This window comes from Heterodontus francisci, chromosome 13 (assembly GCF_036365525.1).
Source record: "Heterodontus francisci isolate sHetFra1 chromosome 13, sHetFra1.hap1, whole genome shotgun sequence".
NCBI classification, from domain to species: domain Eukaryota; kingdom Metazoa; phylum Chordata; class Chondrichthyes; order Heterodontiformes; family Heterodontidae; genus Heterodontus; species Heterodontus francisci.
In genome coordinates, this window is record NC_090383.1 from 55,279,357 (window position 1) to 55,300,209 (window position 20,853).

At 40.2% G+C, this 20,853-nt stretch overlaps 1 protein-coding gene across 3 annotated transcripts; it reads left to right on the plus strand.

Moving 5' to 3' along the window:
- The first annotated feature begins 13,963 nt into the window (after window positions 1-13,963).
- On the plus strand, window positions 13,964-19,046 carry tbxtb (T-box transcription factor Tb). 3 transcript variants are annotated; one of them, XM_068045798.1, is made up of 8 exons: window positions 13,964-14,166; window positions 14,524-14,788; window positions 15,569-15,703; window positions 16,017-16,078; window positions 16,162-16,223; window positions 16,321-16,497; window positions 17,601-17,733; window positions 18,779-19,046. In XM_068045798.1, exons 1-8 carry the CDS (start codon window positions 13,964-13,966, stop codon window positions 19,044-19,046), a joined length of 1,305 nt encoding a protein of 434 aa, XP_067901899.1. The 3 variants fall into 3 exon arrangements, with proteins under 3 accessions (XP_067901899.1, XP_067901900.1, XP_067901901.1); XM_068045799.1 differs by having other exon boundaries at window positions 16,324-16,497; XM_068045800.1 differs by lacking the exon at window positions 16,321-16,497.
- Window positions 19,047-20,853: the final 1,807 nt, after the last annotated feature.

Genomic DNA, 20,853 nt, shown 5'->3' on the forward strand with positions numbered 1-20,853 from the left:
TCGTCCGGGAATGAATCATATTTAATTAGGTGGTTCGAGTCTGGGATGAGAATAAGACTAATTTGGAGGGCTCACATTTGGAATCATATTAATTATTTGTTTCTGGGATAACATATTTAAATTGGGGTCTTGCGTCTGGCACCATATTTAATTTCTCTCGCATTTGGGATCATATCAATTGGAAACTCAATTGTTGGGATCTAAATCTAACACCAATTACAAAGAAATTAAAAGAACCAGGTCTCTTGTATAATAAGGTACAGTCTATACCATTGTTGCAGCAGAGTTTTTGGGAAAGCAGAATGTTTCCCTGAGTGACTTGATAACTTTAACTGAGAAAAAATTAAAAGAATTGGCTGCAAAATTGTGGTTGGAATTAAAATCAGGTGGCAAAAAAGCAGAGATAATTGACATAGTAGCCGAACATCTGGAATTAGTAGAAGAAGATGATGATGAAGATGAAGGGTAATGCGAGGAACAAGAAAGGATATACGAGGAACAAGAAATTAGTAGGTCAGACAGTGATGCAGTGGTATTGGCTAGGATTCTGTTAGAAATAAGAAAACTTGAACTTCAGAGAGAGCGAGAGAGTGAAAGGGAAGAGAGGGAATTTAAGTTAAAAGAAATGGAACTAAGACAAAAGGGTAGTCTTAAATTCAGGGGAAATTCGAATCAGGAAGAATCTGAATTTAGCTCAGGACCCAGCGAAAAGTTATTTAAATTTATACAGGCTCTTCCTAAGTTCGAGGAAAGGGACGTAGAGGCATTTTTCATATCTTTTGAAAAAATGGCCAAACAGATGAAATGACTAAAAGAAAGCTGGACACTGCTTATAGAGGGCAGGCTGGTAGGCAGAGCTCATGAAGCTTATGCCATGCTTCCTGAGCAGGCTTCTGCAGATTATGAGATGGTAAAAAAGACTATTCTCATTGCGTTAGTCCCTGAAGCTTACCATCAGAAGTTTAGGAACTTACAGAGATTGGCTGGGCAGACATATTTAGAATTTGAGAGGGTGAAGCAAATTACTTTTGACAGTTGGATATGGGCATTGAAGGTAGAAACCACATATGAGAACCTTCAAGAATTGATTCTCTTAGAAGAGTTTAAAAACTCCATTCCTTCAGTAGTGAGAACTCATATAGATAACCTGTAAGTTTTGAAAGCTAGGCAAGCAGCAGAGATTGCTGATAATTTTGAGTTTGTGAATATGCCAACCTATTTTGTCTGTCACCCCCATAAACCCTAGAAGGATAGAAAGTGGGAGAGTGAAAGGAAGGCAAGTAGCCAGGGACAAGAAGGAACAGCTGGGAATGCCCCAAGATCACCTCCTCAGGTCAGAAAGAAAGGCACTGAGGGCAGAAATGAGGTTTGCAAGCCAAAGTGTTATCATTGCAACAAAACGGGACATCTTCGTTCAGAGTGCTGGAGATTGTGAGGTAAACCCATAGGATTTGTTGGGGTATGCAAAGCAAGTGCAGAGGAAAAGACTCTGACTGAGAGTATAGCAGACCAGGCTATAGCTTTAACGACAGCTGTGAAACCAGATACTAAAACTGAAAGCATTGTAGAGGTTAAGAATAAAATAGCTGAGAGTTATAATGAATTTTTGTCAAAGGGGAGAGTAAATCCATATCCTGTAAGTGAGGCAGGAAAATCTATCATCATACTCAGGGACACAGGAGCAACCCAAACACTCTTGCCGGGGAAAGATATAAGGTTTCCACCAGAGAGTGCCTTGAACACTAAAGTTGATGGAATTGGCAGGTAGTATATCCCCATACCTTTGTATAAAGTACGCCTAGAGAGTGACTTAATATCTGGGATAGTAACTGTAGGTGTTGTCCTTAGTTTACCAATAAAGGGAACTGATCTACTCCTAGGAAATGATATGGCTGGATCAAAAGTATCAGCTTCTCCTATAGTTACAGAGGAACCAAATGAAATTAAGGAAATGGAGCAATTACTGGAACAAGTTCCAGGAATATTTCCAGCGTGTGTAATCACCCGAGCAATGGCTAAACAGAATCCATTGTCAGAGGTAAAAAGGGCACCACAAATAGATATCCAGGCATCTGAAACCTTATTTGGGGATTTAGATAATCCAAATGAGACGTTTAACAGATCATCTATCATTGCAGCACAGAGATATATCGAATAGCACAGGCGGCTCTGTTAGAAGCTGAGGTGAAAGGAGTTCCGGAAGGCTATTATATGGCAAACGGGGTTTTCAGGAGGAAATGGAGACTACCTCATAGACCTGCCAATGAAGACTGGACAGTTATTGTTCAGATAGTGGTATCGCCTAAATATTGACAAGGATTATTAAGGTTAGCACACAACATTCCTTTTGTGGGACATAGGGGAATTCGGAAGACCAAATCACGCATAAGCCAACATTATTGTTGACCAGGTCTTACAAAGGATGTGAGACAATTTTGTAGGACATGCCATACCTGTCAAATGCTGGGAAAACCGCAACCTACCATAAAATCAGGGGAGGAAGTATTAGTGTTGTTACCGTTACAGGGAGAACCATTAAAAGCATGGTTCAGTGGCATATAGAATGATCAAAAGAGTGGGTAAGGTAGATTACTTGATTGACACCCCTGTTTGCCGGAAGAAGAACCGGTTGTGTCACATTAATATGCTCAAACCATATTACCGCAGGGAGGAGGATAAGCCGGTACAGGTATGACAGGCAATTGGGAACGTTGAGAAGGAAAAGGATAGTGAGGATGAGACAGAAGCAGGCCTAGGAAATTCTCAGATTGAACCCCCAACTGTCAGATTAGCAAATACAGAATGGCTAGGAAAATTAGACAATATGCTTTTACACTTAGAGGCAAAACAGCGTGAAGACCTAACCAGGCTTTTTACAACATTTCAAAAGGTTTGTAGGGATAAGCGAGGATGTACAACCTTAGCCACACATGATGTGGGTATAGAGGGAACCATTCCTTTAACACATCCTTGCTGCTTAGGTCCAGACAGACAGGCCCAGGTGGAAGCAGAGGTACAATGCATGCTGAAGGGCAGCTTAGATGAGCCTAGTCATGACAGCTGGAATTCGCAGATGGTCTTGATGTCTAAACCTGGTGGGACGGCTCAAACTTGCATAGACTGTAGAAAAGTTTACCTTCTTTACCTTCCGCGGTAAAGAAGGCAGACTCCTAACCTAACTGTCATTTGAAGGACTGTATGGACAGAGTGGGCCACACAATGTATCTTAAAGAGACTGATGTGTTGGAGAGAAACTGTCAAATTCCTTCGACACCCCAGGGTAAGAAAAAGTCAGCTTCTGTTACACCAAACAGGGTTTTCCAATGTCAAGTGATGCCACATAGGTTAAGGGGTACTCAAAAAACTTCTCAGAGAATAGTGAATCCAGTAGTTGTCAGTGCTCCTAGCTGTGCAGTTCACCTGGCTGAGGTGATGGACAATAGGGACACTTGGAAGGAAAACACAAAATACCTGGAAGACAGTGCCTGGAAATTTGAAATAGGTTAATTGGGACAACCTTTTGAAAACTTCAAGCCAAAAATGTTCTGGTGGAACTTGTTGCTGTAATCTTACCATTTTAGAAATTGTATACCTGTAAATGCAGGAAAAATGTATTTGCGTTTTCTCAATTTGTATTTTTTACACATTGTAATGAAACGCATTTCAGGAATGGCATTTCATTCCACCAGGGGCAGAGGTGTTATGATCCCGCAGTTTTGTTTTCTTTTCTGGGAAGTATGCGGTATGCCTATAAGGTTGTAAAAGGATCATTACTGTTTTAAGGCAAAAAGGTCCAGGAACTGCAAGTCAAAAGATGCATTTTGGTTGCCATTGGATACAACCCTACAAAGTGGAAGAACCAACCAACTTCAAATGTGCATCGTGCTTGCCCTGGATACAGCCACTCAGAGATTGAGGTTAAATATACATTGTTGCAATTAACTGTTTGAACTGGCTTTTTATTTTGAAACAGACTGTTTCAAGACAGACAGCTGGAGCAGCAATGAATGGAACAGAGATCTCTGATAATTTAAACTGAAGGAAGGTGAATTTTAGACTGATCACTTTTCACCCCTCAAAACAATTCTAAAGCCAAATTAATTGATTGAAAATTTGCACAACTCTGCAAATTGTTGATAGGCTGAATTGATTGCCGGAAGAAGAGCATCACTTCAACTGTTGAACTGGACTACAGGCTGTTGTACTGTTGAAGAATCTTATTTTTTTACCACCTGACGGCTGCAAGGACTTCAAGCAACCTTGGACTATTCCACATTGGAAGATTCCACTTTCGCAGGAGTGTACATCTGCAAGGATTTTTTCTATTTTGAATGTTGTTTATATCTTAGTAGTGTTTAAGAATATAGTTTTTCTAATTAAACTGTTAATTTGTTGATCTAAAGACACCTGGTTTGGTTAACCTCATTCGGGGGTTAATAGATGGTCAATTTGGCTGTGGTTTTCTTTAATTTGGAAAATTTAAAGTGATATGTTAGGCAATCTGTGGAGTGGCAGGACTGATTTGACAGTGCGTTGCTCCCACCACAATCAGAATTATATATTTTGATTAGGGGCTTTGTCTTGAGCAGTCAGTTGTAACAATCTACCTACCTGTCTATCCATCTATCTACCTGTTGGTCTATCTGTTAGTCTGTCTATCTATCTACCTTTCTGACTTAATCTACATATGAACATACGAATTAGGAGCAGGAGTAGGCCACTCAGCCCTTCGAGCCTGCTCCGCCATTCTCTAAGTTCATGTTCTGTACTGCCTCCAATGCATTTATATCCTTCCTTAAATAAAGAGACCAGTACTGTACACAGTACTCCAGATGTGGTCTCACCAATGCCCTATATAACTGAAGCATAACCTCCCTACTTTTGCATTCAATTCACCTTGCAATAAACAATAACATTCTATTAGCTTTCCTAATTGCATGCTGTACCTGCATACTAACCTTTTGCGATTCATGCTCTAGGACACCCAGATCCCTCTGCATCTCAGAGCTCTGCAATCTATCATCATTTAGATAATATGCTTCCTTTTTATTCTTCCTGCCAAAGGGGACAATTTCACACTTTCCCACATTATACTTCATTTGCCAGATCTTTGCCCACTCACTTAACCTATCTATACCCCTTTGTAGCCCCCTTATGTCCTCTTCACAAGTTATTTTCCTACCTATCTTTGTGTCATCAGCAAATTTAGCAACTATACCTCCAGTCCCTTCATCTAAGTCATTTATATAAATTGTAAAAAGTTGAGGCCTCAGCACAGATCCCTGTGGCACACCACTCATTTCATCATACCAACCAGAAAATGTCCTATTTATGTCTACTCTCTGTTTCCTGTTAGCTAGCCAATCCTCTATCCATGCCAATATGTTAGCCTCTGCACCTTGAGCTTTTATTTTCTGTAATAACCTCTGATGTGGTACCTTATGATATGCCTTCTGGAAATCTAAGTACAATACATCCACTAGTTCCCCTTTATCCACAACATATGTAACTCCCTCAAAGAACTCCAATAAATTGGTGAAACATGATTTCACTTTCACAAAACCATGTTGACTCTGCCTGATTACTTGGAATTTTTCTAAATGCCATTTATAACATCGATAATAATAGCTGCTAACTTTTTCCCTAAGATAGATGTTAAGCTAACTGGCCTGTAGTTTCCTGCTTTCTGTCTCCCTCCCTTTTTGAATAAAGGAGTTACATTCGCTATTTTGAATCTAAAGGAACCTTCCCCGAACCTAAGGAATTTTGGAAAATTAAAACTAACACATCAACTATCTCACTAGCCACTTCTTTTAACACCCTAGGATGAAGTCCATCAAGGGACTTGTCAGCCCGCAGCTCCAACAATTTGTTCAGTACCATTTCCCTGGTGATTGTAATTTTCTTGAGTTCCTCCCTCCCTTCCATTTCCTGATTTACAGCTAATACTGGGATGTTACATGTATCCTCAATAGTGAAGACTATCTGTTCAATTTTATTTAGAGATACAGCACTGAAACAGGCCCTTCGGCCCACCGAGTCTGTGCCGACCAACAACCACCCATTTATACTAACCCTACAGTAATCCCATATTCCCTACCACCTACCTATACTAGGGGCAATTTACAACAGCCAATTTACCTATCACCTGCAAGTCTTTGGCTGTGGGAGGAAACCAGAACACCCGGCGAAAACCCACGTGATCACAGGGAGAACTTGTAAACTCCGCACAGGCAGTACCCAGAACTGAACCCGGGTCGCTGGAGTTGTAAGGCTGCGGTGCTAACCACTGCGCCACTGTGCCACTGCATCTATAGAAACTCGTACTATCTGTCTTTATATTTCAAGCTAGCTTTCTCTTGTACTCTAATTTTACCTTCCTTATCAATCTTTTAGTCATTCTTTGCTGTTTTTCATATTCTGTCCAATCTTCTGACCTGCCTCCCATCTTTGCGCAATTATAGGCTTTTTCTTTAAGTTTGATGCAATCTTTAACTGTTTTAGTTAACCACAGAGGGTGAGTCCCACCCTTGGACTTTTTTTCACATTGAAATGTATCTATTCTGTGTATTCTGAAATATCCCCTTAAATGTCTGCCACTGCATCTCTATTGACCTATCCCTTAACCTGATTTGCCAGTTCACTTTAGCTAGCTTTGCTTTCAGGCCCTTATTTACGTTTAAAATACTAGTCTTGGACCCACTCTTCTCTCCCTCAATCGGAATGTAAAATTCAATCATATTATGCTACCTAGGGGCACCTTAACGATGAGGTCATTAATTAATCCTATCTCATTGCACAATACCAGGTCTACTATAGCCTGCTCTCTGGTTGGCTCCAGAATGTATTGTTCCAACAAATTATCCCAAAAACATTCTATGTAGTCCTCATCTAGGCTACCTCTGCCCATCTGATTTTTCCAGTCTATATGTAGGTTAAAATCCCCCATAATTATCGCTGTACCTTTCTGACAAGCTGCCATTATTTCTTCCTTTATACCCTGTCCTACATTGTGGTTAATGTTAGGTGGCTTGTACACCACTCCCACAAGCGACTTCTTGCCTTTATAATTTCTCATCTCTACCCAAACTGCTTCTACATCCTGGTCTCCTGAACTTAGGTCATCCCTCTCTATTGCACTAATACCATCATTAATTAACAGAGCTACTCCTCCACCTTTTCCTAGTTTCCTGTCCTTCCAAAATGCAATATACCCTATCAATATTCAGGTCCCAATCTATGTTGTCCTGCAGCCATGTCTCTGTAATGGCTATCAGATCGTACTTATTTATTTCTATGTGTGCTCTCAGTTCATCTGTTTTATTTTGAATGCTATGTGCATTCGGATACAAAGCCTTTAGTTTTGTCCTTTTATTATTTTTGTAACCTCTAGCCTAATCTGTTGATTTACTCTTAGATTTGTACGCTCTGTCTCTTCCTGTCACAGTCTGTTTATCATTTCCCATATTAATACCTTTCTCTCATGCCTTGTCTCTACTCCTTGATTTACCATATCTTCCCAAATTTGATCTCTTGCACCCCCCCCCCCCACCAACTATTCAGTTTAAACCCTTCTCTACTTCCCTCATTATGCAACTCCATCTTCATATTTCTTAGCAATCTCTCTCTGACGTTAAGATACACACTTTAAACTAATGATCTCAAAAGAAATTCCAATATTCTTGGTGCAGCTTGTTTTTAAATGATTCAGATGAATAATTTGCTATGGCAGGGCATCTGACAGTGTCTGTTATTAGTTAGATTTAGTTTAGTTTTAGTTTAGTTTAGAGATACAGCACTGAAACAGGCCCTTCGGCCCACCGAGTCTGTGCCGACCATCAACCACCCATTTATACTAATCCTACACTAATCCCATATTCCTACACATCCCCACCTGTCCCTATATTTCCCTACCACCTACCTATACTAGGGGAAATTGCTAATGGCCAATTTACCTATCAACCTGCAAGTTTTTGGCATGTGGGAGGAAACCGGAGCACCCGGAGGAAACCCACGCAAACACAGGGAGAACTTGCAAACTCCACACAGGCAATACCCAGAATTGAACCCGGGTCGCTGGAGCTGTGAGGCTGCAGTGCTAACCACTGCGTCACTGTGCCGCCCATTTACCCTATGGGTCTAGATTTTTAAATTTTTGTGTGGCAAGTTGCTGAATGTGCGAGGTGATAATGCCACAGAGAGGGAAACTGCACTTCTAGGACCTAAGTACACAGGGCAAGCAATTGTTTATCTCCTTAATCAATCAGATTGAAAGATTATAGTATTAACGGTGCAAGGACTGAGAAGGAAGCATAAATTAGAGTAGGAATTCTTTTTTTTTATTTATTCGTTTCATGGGATGTGGGCATCATTGGCAAGGCCAGCATTTGTTGGCCATCCCTAATTGCCCTTGAGAAGGTAGTAGTGAGCCTTCTTGAAACGTTGCAATCCATAGTCCACCTGCTCACTGAACGTACAACTGAAATGTGATTCCGAAAAGCACTTATTTTTTATTTGCCAATTTATTTGGTAGTCCAGTGTAAATCCCTAAATCATTCTAATGATATTGGGAAGAGAATTTATCAATATTGATCCTGACTTTTGACATCACCTCCAGGAACACAAACTGAAGTTACTGATCAATGCGAGTGGGGAATTCAATGTCAAATGAGCTACAGTAAGAGATTAAAAGGGACGGAAAGAAAGAATGGATTAAGAGAGGACAAAAAGAGACAGAAAGGAAAGTTTTAAAAGTTTAATTATATATTTTACATTTTTTAAATTTGCATTAAAAATTAAAACCTGAAGGAATGAGACTCCACACTTGTATTATTAAATTAACTAAAAGGGCACTTAGACTGAAATGGAAATGGCAACTTTCTGTTATAAGTTTAGTTTGTATCTAGAGTGCATACAGGAACTCCATGCTGCTGAATGCATGTCAGCGGGGGAACCAGCCAACAAGATGCTGTTTCTGCAAAGCTAATGGTGAAGCTGTGGCGCAAATCCAATGGCAACTTTTGGATTTCCATGTTTAACCATGCACCTGCGCTCACCTGAAATTTCTGTAGCATTTGTGCATAATTAACGATGTACACCAATAGCCCATCGTTATTTAGACAGCAAATTATGGGCCATAAATTATAAGAAAAACACACTTTCAGTTGTTACACGGCGACAGTCATACTAATGGGAGATTCTCCATTCTGTCCATGCTCAAACTGCAACATTCTGTGAAGTGCAAGTGCAGGTGTAGTTGATGATTCACTTCAATTGACAGTTCTGGCAGGAATATCAACTCCAAGCATTAGATGGAATAAAAACCTGAAGAAAACTGCTCAGACGCAAAAGATAATTTAATGGGTAAGTGTATTCTTATTGCTCAGAAATATGTAATTTTAAAATGTTTGTATTCCAATAGAAACAATATTAATCCTAAAATGAATTCTTATGATTGCTTGAGATTGGAACTCTGGCTTTGTTGACACTGTACCTAGGGTGCTCATGCCCCTTGGCAGTCTTGACGTACATTGTAAATAACTGACTTTGTGCGACTGTAACCCCTCCATCTCATTCCGTCTTCAGACATGAAGCAGGGTAGGCACCTCCTCTTCTGACCCCATCAGAGTATTGGGGGGCAGGGGATATCAACTCATTAACGTGGCTGTGGTAGGTGCCCACAAAACTTGGCTGCCCATTAAACTAGGGCCCTCTTTATAAGAGGATCTATTTCAGTAGAAGATTGTATTGGGAGTCCAATCTTCTCCTCGACCTATCAGGGATCATGTTTGCAAGGAAATTCTCCCCAAACCGGACAACCAAAGATTCAAACTGTGACAGAAATTTGCATCAGTGTGTGATGGACATCTGGAGGTGTGACGGTCTGGAAGTACGTTCATTGTTTATATGTTAGATGGGCAAATTACATGTAAGTTTACTTTTCCTTCCATTTCATATTGGTGAATCATCCGTCCTACAACATCCCTGGGAATCTGCTCTCAGGATTCTGACAGTTGAGTTTTAAACCCAATAGATGAGATACCTGCAAGTTGCGCTAGATATCTCTTTCAGATTTTCCCTCTTTCTCGAAAGCACCTATGTAGATGAAAGGTCTTAGACCTGAAACGGTAACTCTGTTTCTCTCTCCACAGATGCTGCCTGACCTGCTGAGCATTTCCAGCACTTTCTGTTTTATTTATGTGGAACTTGGTCCTTTGACCCGCAGATTTCCATGAAAACAACGATTAGATGGAGTACTTTTCTATATGCAGAATCTCTGATATTAATAGATGTTCAGCTGCTCTATAGGGCAGTCTGCTAAAACCTAATGGGTTTCTTCACAATCTGCTCACATAACACGTCTTCTTAAGGGTTGGTTGCAGGTATTTAAAATTTCAAGCTCCCCAATGAGATGAATATCGGAATCGGCCTCTTCATAAAACGGCATCAGCAGCCATTTAACATCATTCAGAATTGTGGCTTTTTCAGGTAATGTGATGTTGATAATAGTACCGTAAGATCGTTTTTTTACTATAAAATATGTATCTTTAATTTGTAAAAAGTATCGAACAGGAGATTTAGTACTGGTGAACCGAACCCCAATAATAGCAGTTTATCATTATACTTTTTCTGTAATCGCAGTATACACAATATAACTTTTGACTGCTCCCGCAGAGTGAGAAAGGGAGTAGTGTAGCTTTCTGTTTTTATCTAAAGAACTGGATTATGCCATCATTTCAATACACTGAAGCCGGCCATAAGACCAACAACTTTGTTCGAGTTCAAATGTTCCAAAACATATCGCCTATGAGGGAGACCACGAGCTTTACAGAACTCTGGCCTTTAAATAAGCTTGTTCCTTTTAAGCGTACCTCGATTGACTTCATCGTTAAACTTGTTCACGAAATTCACGGGGCATCTCTTCCTCGCCACAAGTTGCTGGACGATTTACCTTTTCATAACGGCGAGCGCCATTAACTCGCCATTAGTTTGGCAGCAACATCAGGGCCGAATTCGAACTTCGCCTTATTCTTATTCTTTCTTCATATTACATTGCCTGTATTTTTGTATTTAATGTGTTTGTGTTTTGTGATTAAGTAACATATGATACTGTTCACGTTTAATTTGTACTGGTGTGTATGTTCCCTTTTCCTACTCGTGTTGAGTTGGTAGACTGAAATGTCAGTATTAGATGTGGCAATGTCCAGGCATAGCAATTCATCATAGACTATATTCATTTATCTGAGGGTGTCAGTGTGGTGTGTCACTACATACAAGAGATCAGACATCTCAAATCTCCTTCCAGGCACTCAACCATTACATCACCAGACTCCCTCCACTCAGATTGGCACAAGATCTGGAGTAATTCAAATACTTACCGAGTATATGTCAAATTCAATTTGTGTTCGAGTTTCGCTCCAAGATTGGCAAGTTATTTGGTGGAACACTAGAACCAGGGAAAATTGTGCGGTCCACAAGCCAAGCATGAAATAAAAAAACACAAACAAAATACCTTTCAAAACGTATGAAGTAAATCGTGTGGAAGCAGCGTTTTTTACATTGTTTCTTAAAGACAATGACCGCAGTTCTCTGGGTGCGCAGAGCTGTAACTGGCTGATATCCAAGAAGCAATTCGAAGTAGAGTTTCGGTCGCAAAAATACAAATCTCTGTATTCCGGGAGAAACAAAGAACAGAGAATTCATCATTTTCGAGAGAGATATTTCGGTCAATCTGTGCTATTACTTTCCAATAATCTGCCACTGAATTAAAACAATTCACACGATTCCTCTTTTGACAATGCTGTCGATAATATTTAAAATGAAGCAACATTTATAGTGAAATACAAAGCATTGGCATATTTAGTTCAAACTCGCTTTGATTTGTCTCATTAACTTTCAGTGAAAGCGATCAAAAGCAGCAAAATAATCGCCGCCGCTGCCGACGCACAAGGCAACATCAATATGAAATGCCTATTGCTTTCTCACTTCACACTGTGCCGTCGTTAAAATAATGCAGTAGAATCCGGTACACAGGGTCCACTGGAAATACCAGACTGGGTATGAAATACATTATAAAGTTCAAGTGAGATGAATGTTTCTCTTCGCCCCCTCTCTGGCCAGTATTTATAGCGATGATCTATAAGGGCTGAAGGAAGTTTTTGGCTGTAAACTGTCATGCACTGCAGCTCACAGTCAAAAGCTCTATAGCTGCCCCTGCAGTACTCGGTCATGAGAACCAGCCTGAAATTACCCTCGGATCCAAAAACAAATTGCTTCCCCTTTTGCCAGTGAATAGAAAAAAGACTTTAGGTTTTATACCCGAGGGGCATTCTCTGTCTCCTTTCACAATGAACTGCTTTCATTTGATGCCTGGTGAACCTCTAAACATTCTTTCTTCCCCACCATCGATAATCCACAAAAACAAAACTACCATTATTTTCCTCCAATTTCCAAACTTTGCCAAAGCTCTATCCCTATCCTCCTCCGCCATCCAGTGTGCGTTGTGCGTTAAATATCGAAAACTCACTGCGGTGTTCCCAACTCTTAGCCTTCTGTACATATGCAGTTATGGGAATGTTAATAAATTGTTTCAACACTGGCACTTTAAGAAGCGCGCAAACTTTGAGTTACTGTCTTAAAGAATTCATGTTTCACTTATTTTTCACTTTTCATTAGTGATTAAGAATAATCTGCGCACAATCTGGATATAGAGGGAAAAAGTAAAATGCTGCGGATGCCGATAATCTGAAATAAAACCAGAAAATACTGGGAACACTCAGTATCCGTGGAGAGAGAAACAATTAATGTTTCGGTTGTTGCTTCAATACTCTAACCCAGACCCCGCACTATAAATATATATATACAAAATACATACATATATTGTAAACGGAACACTGCAGATTTTCTTAAATTCCTAGATTTTTCCTTCGAAATAAATTGTGGCCCAAGATTTCAACATGACTGACTGCTTTGCTGTCCTGTGTAGGTCATTTCAAAGAGTATTGTTCTCGGAGCAACCCGATTAACGGTTCCATTTAACTATTTCCTGGTTATTGTCACCTCAACCTCTGAATGTATCTTTCCCACAGAAAGGTAATAAATAAACTGTGGGCACTAGCCTGGCGGTACCTTGGAGCGAAACCGTTGCATCTCCTCTCAAACGAGGGACGGATCTAATTTTCTTCAGTCTGAACGTCAATTTGGCCCACCGTAGTTCAGTTTCAATTTTGAGATGGGTTCGCCATTTTAGAAGACGCCTATGGCCCTTGTCTGTAAAATCTTACCTTCCATCGATTGTGTGCTTTGGCTACAAAGAGAAAATTGCCATTCACAGCAGAAGTAGTCTCATCAAACACTTCTTGTCAGTTGAGAAATCTTTCGATATTTTGGTAAACTGCTATCGCCTAACAATTAACAACTCGTTCTGATTAATCATTTGATATTTCTGATTAATATTTGATTAATATTTCCAATAATCAGTGTTTGGTATTACTCTGATAACCGTTTAAATGGGTGTTTACATGTCTTGATATGTGTGAAAATTGTATTACAAACAGATTAGACACTTAAGAAGACTGGGGCTCTATATCCTAAAAGCCATTTCCTCATTGAACCCCGTGCTTTGATATAGGTGTAAACATTTGCAGATTTGCATAAAATAGCTCTATTTAACTTCTGGTAATTACATCTGACTGGAACTTCAGAGGCTTCCACCAGCTTCACTGATATGGCCGCCACTAGCCAATCACAGTCGGCACTGCTCAGATCAAAGCACCAGACAACCAATCCGAGTCTATTCAACCGGTTACCTGACGTCAGCAAGCAGATAGATTCGTATTTATTGGGATGGATGAGAAGCAAGGATGAGACTGTAAAAAGGATTATAGTTACCAGGGCCACTCATCAGCCTGGTATTACAGTAGGAATTAATTGGGAGAATATTTGGGCTCTGAGGATCAGGACAATGAGTTCCAGTGGAACAGAGAGTGGGAAGAGCGGCCAGTACCGCGTGGACCATCTTCTAAGTGCGGTAGAGAGTGAACTGCAGGCTGGAAGCGAGAAAGGAGACCCGACTGAGAGAGAGCTGAAAGTCAACCTGGAAGACCTGGATCTGTGGCTGAAGTTTAAGGAACTGACCAACGAAATGATCGTTACAAAGAATGGCAGGTAGGTGCGAGCAGAAAGGTGGGTTTCCTCTGAAGGATTCTCATCAGTCCTCTTCGCTTTGCAGAATATGGGGGACATGCCGGTTTTAAAACGGTTAGAAAATGATTGGGGTAAACTGTGACTTGATCTGTTCTATCTTGTACTTTCTGTAATTAGACCGGTACAAAGCATCCCGGCTTAAAAGCTGACAGTGATTGTGTTTTCTTCTCCATGTCCTATTGAGATTTGTAAGTGTCGCTTACAATCATGTCCTTCGGGGTCTTGTAAAAGGCAATTACTGGGGAGTTTGTGGCAATGGATAACGAGTACCATCCCCCCTTCCTTGAACACTGGGTTTGGTTTCTTTCCCGTTCTCAGGAGGATGTTTCCCGTGCTGAAAGTGAACGTGTCAGGGCTGGATCCCAACGCCATGTACTCGTTTGTGTTGGACTTTGTGGCTGCCGACAACCACCGCTGGAAGTATGTGAACGGGGAGTGGGTTCCAGGTGGCAAACCGGAGCCTCAGGCTCCGAGCTGTGTCTACATCCACCCGGACTCACCCAACTTCGGGGCGCATTGGATGAAGGCGCCCGTCTCCTTCAGTAAAGTCAAACTCACCAACAAACTGAACGGCGGAGGACAGGTACATAATTAACGTGCCATTGGCAAGGTTAAGTCACCCGTGCACCTGACTACATCATTTTATCTAAGTCTGAAACTAGACCAAATTCTTTCCGATATTACATTTTACTTGGCTGCTAAATAATTCAGAGCTATTTACAACGCTACCGATTCGCATTTTTTTCAATAATGTGTGAAGATACTAAACCATCACGTCATGTGCTGGAAAATGTCCACGCGTTCGAGAATCGTGACATCCAGTTTATAAATTTTATTTTGTTAATCGGAAACAGTAACTGTTTAATTCTAACGTATTATAGCAAATCATAGCGATAATTAAAATGATGGTTTTAAATTTCTCAGCGGTGCCCTATGATACTCCACTGTGCCTTTTAGTTTAGAATAGCTGCAAAATATAGTGGAAACAGGAGAAACGTAACGGCATGAACTAAGTATCCAGAATCTTCTAGAGATAACGGGTCATTTGTTTCATTTTACACCAGCTAAAGCAAGTTATGTCAAGTTACAAAAAACCGTCTAAACCAAAAGGTAATATAACGCGATCAAATGGAGTTATCAGCTGAAATGTCGAAGCATTCAATGGCATCGATTGTTCAAAATATTTCACAACAATCCACATGATACTGAGATTTTGGTACTCTCGGTATAAACTATACACAGTGACAGACTATCTTTACGCTGAAACATTCATTTGTAACACTAATTAGGAACATTTCAAGCATTATTTAAACGGAACTGGCATTTGAACGACCTTGTATTTTGTTTTAAATATCAATTGCAGATCATGTTGAACTCTCTGCATAAATACGAGCCCAGAATTCACATCGTGCGAGTTGGGGGACCTCAGAGGATGATCAGCAGTCATTCGTTCCCGGAAACTCAGTTCATAGCCGTGACAGCTTATCAGAATGAAGAGGTAAACTTCTTAACAAATAAGCTGACACTGTACCTTCAGAAAGATAGGACGGAATCAAGGAGTATTATGAGTACAGTTACCAGTGAAGTCATCTAGTTTTTATGTTTTATTGAGATCATATGAAAACATTGATCGTTGCTGAGCTTAATCAATTCTTACATTCTTAGGTCATTTAAATATTATTAACCGTATTTTGTCAATTCTGGATAACGACAATCGTAATGGCAACGATTAAAAGCCGCAAAGCATTACTCAACAGCGACTCAATACTGGAACGAAGCTGAAGAATCTTAACTTTCATTTTTCCCCACAGATCACAGCTCTTAAAATTAAGTACAACCCCTTTGCAAAAGCCTTCCTTGATTCCAAAGAGAGGTGAGACTAAGAAAGTATTCTGTTACAATATTTTATGTAAGGGCAAATCTATGCGTTGTGTTTAATGGGCTTTTCTCGTCCAGAAGCGATCACAAGGAAATGCTGGATGACGTGAGTGACAGTCAACAATCTGGATATTCACAATGTAAGTTTTTGGGAGAATTACTTTGTATTGATGTTGTATGTCGTTTGATCGCATTGTTTTTTTTCTTGTGTCTGACTACATGTATATTTCCTCCCAGTAGGTAGCTGGTTTCTGCCTGGCACAGGTACTCTGTGCCCTCCTTCTAATCCTCACGCTCAGTTTGGAGGACCCCTTTCTCTCTCCACTCCCCATGGCTGCGAACGTTACTCCACCCTTCGGAATCACCGCTCTGCACCATACCCCAGCCCGTACACACACCGGAACAACTCCCCGAGTAAGTCGAATACTGTGGGGAAATATCCCAGACATGATTTTAAGCTACTGTAAATGGATATTCAAGAAAGAACATAGGTCGCTTAGTGTAGAAACTTTGAACTGCTCCTGGATATCAAAGGCGATAGTGTCTGTTGTCATACTAATGTACTTAGAAGACTTCATTATATCGTATCTGAATGGAACACATAAATAGGGTTTCTTCAAAATAGTACTTGAACCGAATTTATGATACTTTAGTGAGGTATTATGCAGGTATTTTTACATTTAGAAAGTGGGGTGAAGAACCAAGGCGATGGTGCTGCGGTGGGTAGCACCAATGTTGAAAAAGAAATAGGGATGAGATAAATCAAGCAGTGAGTGAGGTAACACTAAGCTTCAGTTTGGGAAGCCCGCAGATCGTATAGAAATGAAAGTGCCTAATGATTGATTTCGATTGGAATGATTTGGTAAATACTCAATACATGTTCTACAATTGAAAGTACACGAACCTTTCAAGTGGACAATTTTTTGGATATCTAACAGTTTCTTACATTAGAACTGGTACCCGGGTTCGATTCTGGGTACTGCCTGTGTGGTGTTTGCAAGTTCTCCCTGTGTCTGCGTGGGTTTTCTCCGGGTGCTCCGGTTTCCTCCCACAAGCCAAAAGACTTGCAGGTTGGTAGGTAAATTGGCCATTATAAATTGTCACTAGTATAGGTAGGTGGTAGGGAAATATAGGGACAGGTGGGGATGTTTGGTAGGAATATGGGATTAGTGTAGGATTAGTATAAATGGGTGGTTGATGGTCGGCACAGACTCGGTGGGCCGAAGGGCCTGTTTCAGTGCTGCATCTCTAATCTAAAAACTGGATGTTAGCTATTTTGTAAAGCGGAATTTACGGAAGTCATAGTGCTATTCAAATAATTGGTCTGTTTTTGTTTACAAGCTTATATCAATGACATTTATTATAACAATTTGATGGTGGTGGGAATAATTTTCACAGTGTCATTCACATTTACAGATTATTTAATTGAATGCAGACTTGTTGCGCTCTGTGGTGCGTTCAGTTATGCCATCTGTGCGGTTTCTAACTTCTTGTGGTTTGGGTGGTTTTCTCTGCAGCTGGCTATCCCGATAACTCCACGGCCTGTCTCTCTATGCTTCCCAACCATGACAACTGGTCCGGTCTGCAGGTCTCCACGCATACCAGCATGCTGCCCATGACACACAACACTGGCACTGCCACCAGCTCCAGGTATGAGATCTTTGGCAGGATAACCTTAGTGAATTTATCACAACTTCACGGGGCCTTTCCATAGTAACAAGAATGTCTTCTTTCTCAGGGAGGATTTAGAAATTCCACAGTTACTAAATCCCCAATGCTAATGCTTTAATTCTGTTTACCAAACCATTTTATTGACTTAAACTCGAGCCTGTTGCCTAAAGCAAATAGAAATTAAACCACGAAATTGCTCAATTGATTCACATTTCATCTATATTGACATGTGACATAGATATATTAAATTCCCCCGCATTCCCCCACAAAACGATTGGAAAAAAATAGGTAAATTAATATCACAGCAAACATCTCACCAACCACAACCTATTCATTCAAGATGCTAATGTCAGCAATGCATATCTGTCATAAATATTCTTCTATTTCTCCCAGAACGAAAGTCAATTTAACAGTTTTTTTTTGAACGGGCACATGTAAAATTTCGACTAAATTACTTGATTTTCCATGTACCCTGGAAATTAAGTAATGAATGAGTTGTTGAAAAGCCTGGAGCGAGGTTTCTCAAGCGGAGGGAGGGTTCCGTGATATATAGCAGGCGGAGTCTGAAAGCGAACATGAAATTTCAATTTCACTTGGCTGGTGTGAACTAGTTACAATCCATGTACACCCCGGATTTCACCTGGAGTTTTCCTATATTTCAGTCATGTTCGGTTCTTTGAATAATTGGATTTTAATTTGTTCTAAAATAGATTGTTTTTAAATCCAATGATTGTAGTCATCCAATAGAGAATGACATAGGAACATAGAGTGTAGTTAAGAAATGATTGAACCAATTGAACCAAATTGAAGTTTTCAATGGACGTTAATCCATTTATTACTTTGGTCCATATTAGCAAAATAGCAAGGATATTTACACTTGATCACGTAATCGCCATTATTACTGATCCCTTTCATTATAGGTATTTATCGCTGATAATAAAAAAAGTCCCGTCCTCCAAATGACTGTATTTGAACGTTTAACGACTTTTCATAATTTGAAATGGTTTTTCCTTTCTCATTGCAGCCAATATCCGAGTCTGTGGTCTGTCAGTAACAGCACCATCACCCCAGTGTCCCAGTCTGGGGGCATGTCCAACGGCCTGAGCTCACAGTTCCTGCGGAGTTCCCAGGCTCATTACCCGTCCTTGGCTCATCCAGTGAGCGCCACCTCCTCGGGGTCGCCCCTGTACGACAGCGGAACCGGAATCGAGCTGTCCGAGAGCCAGTACGACGCTTCTCCACACAGCAGACTCACTTCCACATGGACTCCAGTTACCCCCCCATCCATGTGACAGCACTTGCACTCACGTCGCCTTTCTCAAGCCATTTATTTAATTAAAGGACTTCTTGCAAGTTTCCTCCCTCCGACCCCTCTTTTGGACTTGACTCCGTGGGAAATACGAAAAAAATGGCACAAAAAACGAAGTTGTTTGTAGAGTGCTTGGAAATTTACTGTATAGGTCTTTAGAGATGGGTGTTGTTCAAAGTACCTCCTGTCTTGGGGTTTTTGGAAGTGGTATGATCAAATGTTTCAACGAGAATGGTTCATAAAGTGTTCCTATTAACTATAATGTAGAGAAAATAAGAAATTATTGGGAAATAATTCTAATAAAGAAAATATAAATCTGCATCAGGACTTGTGAAAGTAAATTATGTACTGAACTAAATGCAGATAACTATCAGTAAGTGTAAATTGTACAAGGCAACTTAAAAATCCGTCCTCAGCTGCAGTCCTGGGATTGGAAGCCGTCATTGTTCACAAGAGCACAGACCTACCCTGAAAGAACAGTGTAGGAAAAGCAAGATAGTGGATCAGAAATGGGGTAGATGGAGCGTTAATGTGCCCCATGCGCCACACTGTGTGACAGTTGACATTGACTTCCCCTGGGGCAGGCATATACACAATTGTGGAGCTAGGTTCTTAAAGTGACACAACATCCCAACAACAAAAGCAAAATTCTGCGGATGCTGGAAATCTGAAATAAAAACACTTACTCTCTCCATAGATGCTCCTGAGTATTTCCAGCATTTTCTGTTTTTATTCCAATGACGAATTCAATTCCTCCAGAGGTAGTGGAACATTGTTATTTCTTACCATACCTGATTTTACAAATTATTGAACTGCTTAACAGATATTTTACTCGCAGAAACATGTTTTTCCATTTGTTAGTTTAAAATAGAAATGATTTGATCCAATTTAAAGGGAACTCGCGAGAGGAAAATTGCTTTAAACTTGGTGGCCGAGGCAGAAAGTGTAACTCTGACAACTTAGAAGCCATGTCGAATTATTGCTGCATAACCCAGAATGTGCAAGTCTCTATTCATCACTTCTTCTGTGAACCGAGTGCTGCACACGGTAACCATTCACATGTTTGGCAGAATGATGCTTAATTTCACTACAAACCCGGAATGTTCTGAATTGCATTACAAATAATTTGTCAACCGGAAAATGATGAGATATTGCTTTGTTGTTTAGAAGCTTTTCATTTCAGTTTTCCAGTGAAGGTGTTTTCGACGTTTCTTACCAGTTCCCAGCAGTTGTCCCTGACTGTACTATATTCAACTTATCAATATTGTTATTCGTCGTCTCCCTTTTATGTTAATGATTGTGTTAAGTCTTACTATAGTTCGTCGCCATATATGTTCTTGTTTTCTTTTCTAAATGTTGTCTTAAAAATGCATTGAGGGAACGCAGCGCTGGGGAAAGCATTAAAAATTGTATGAGAAAAGTAATTTGCAGTGTTGATTTACTTCGGCTGATAACCTTGTGAGTAATAAAAGGAATCTTTATGACGAAGCACTTGATCAATAAAACATTTAAGGGTTGTAAGATCCCAAAAGAGGGAAACATTTTAACAGCTGGAGGAAAGGATAATTCTGGCACTACCTTGGTCGGGAACTGATGCCGAGGTAATGTTAATCACATTTTATAACAGTTTTTTACTAACATTTGGGGAATTCAATGGCTGGCCAGTAGTTATCAGAGTAATTAGTCAGCAAGGTAATAAACAATGTACAGTTCCCATCTTTAAATGATGTGGGTTATTTTTAAATATGTCAGTTTTGAGAAATACCTGAATGCTAATAATCGCGCCTTTT

Bases quoted from the DNA above. Each gene is read 5' to 3' on its own strand.
- tbxtb (XM_068045798.1), top strand. From the start codon at position 13,964: ATGAGTTCCAGTGGAACAGAGAGTGGGAAGAGCGGCCAGTACCGCGTG. The intron at 16,224-16,320 runs GTAAGTTTTTGG...ATTTCCTCCCAG, and splicing joins ACAATCTGGATATTCACAAT to TAGGTAGCTGGTTTCTGCCT. The intron at 16,498-17,600 runs GTAAGTCGAATA...TTTTCTCTGCAG, and splicing joins ACACCGGAACAACTCCCCGA to CTGGCTATCCCGATAACTCC.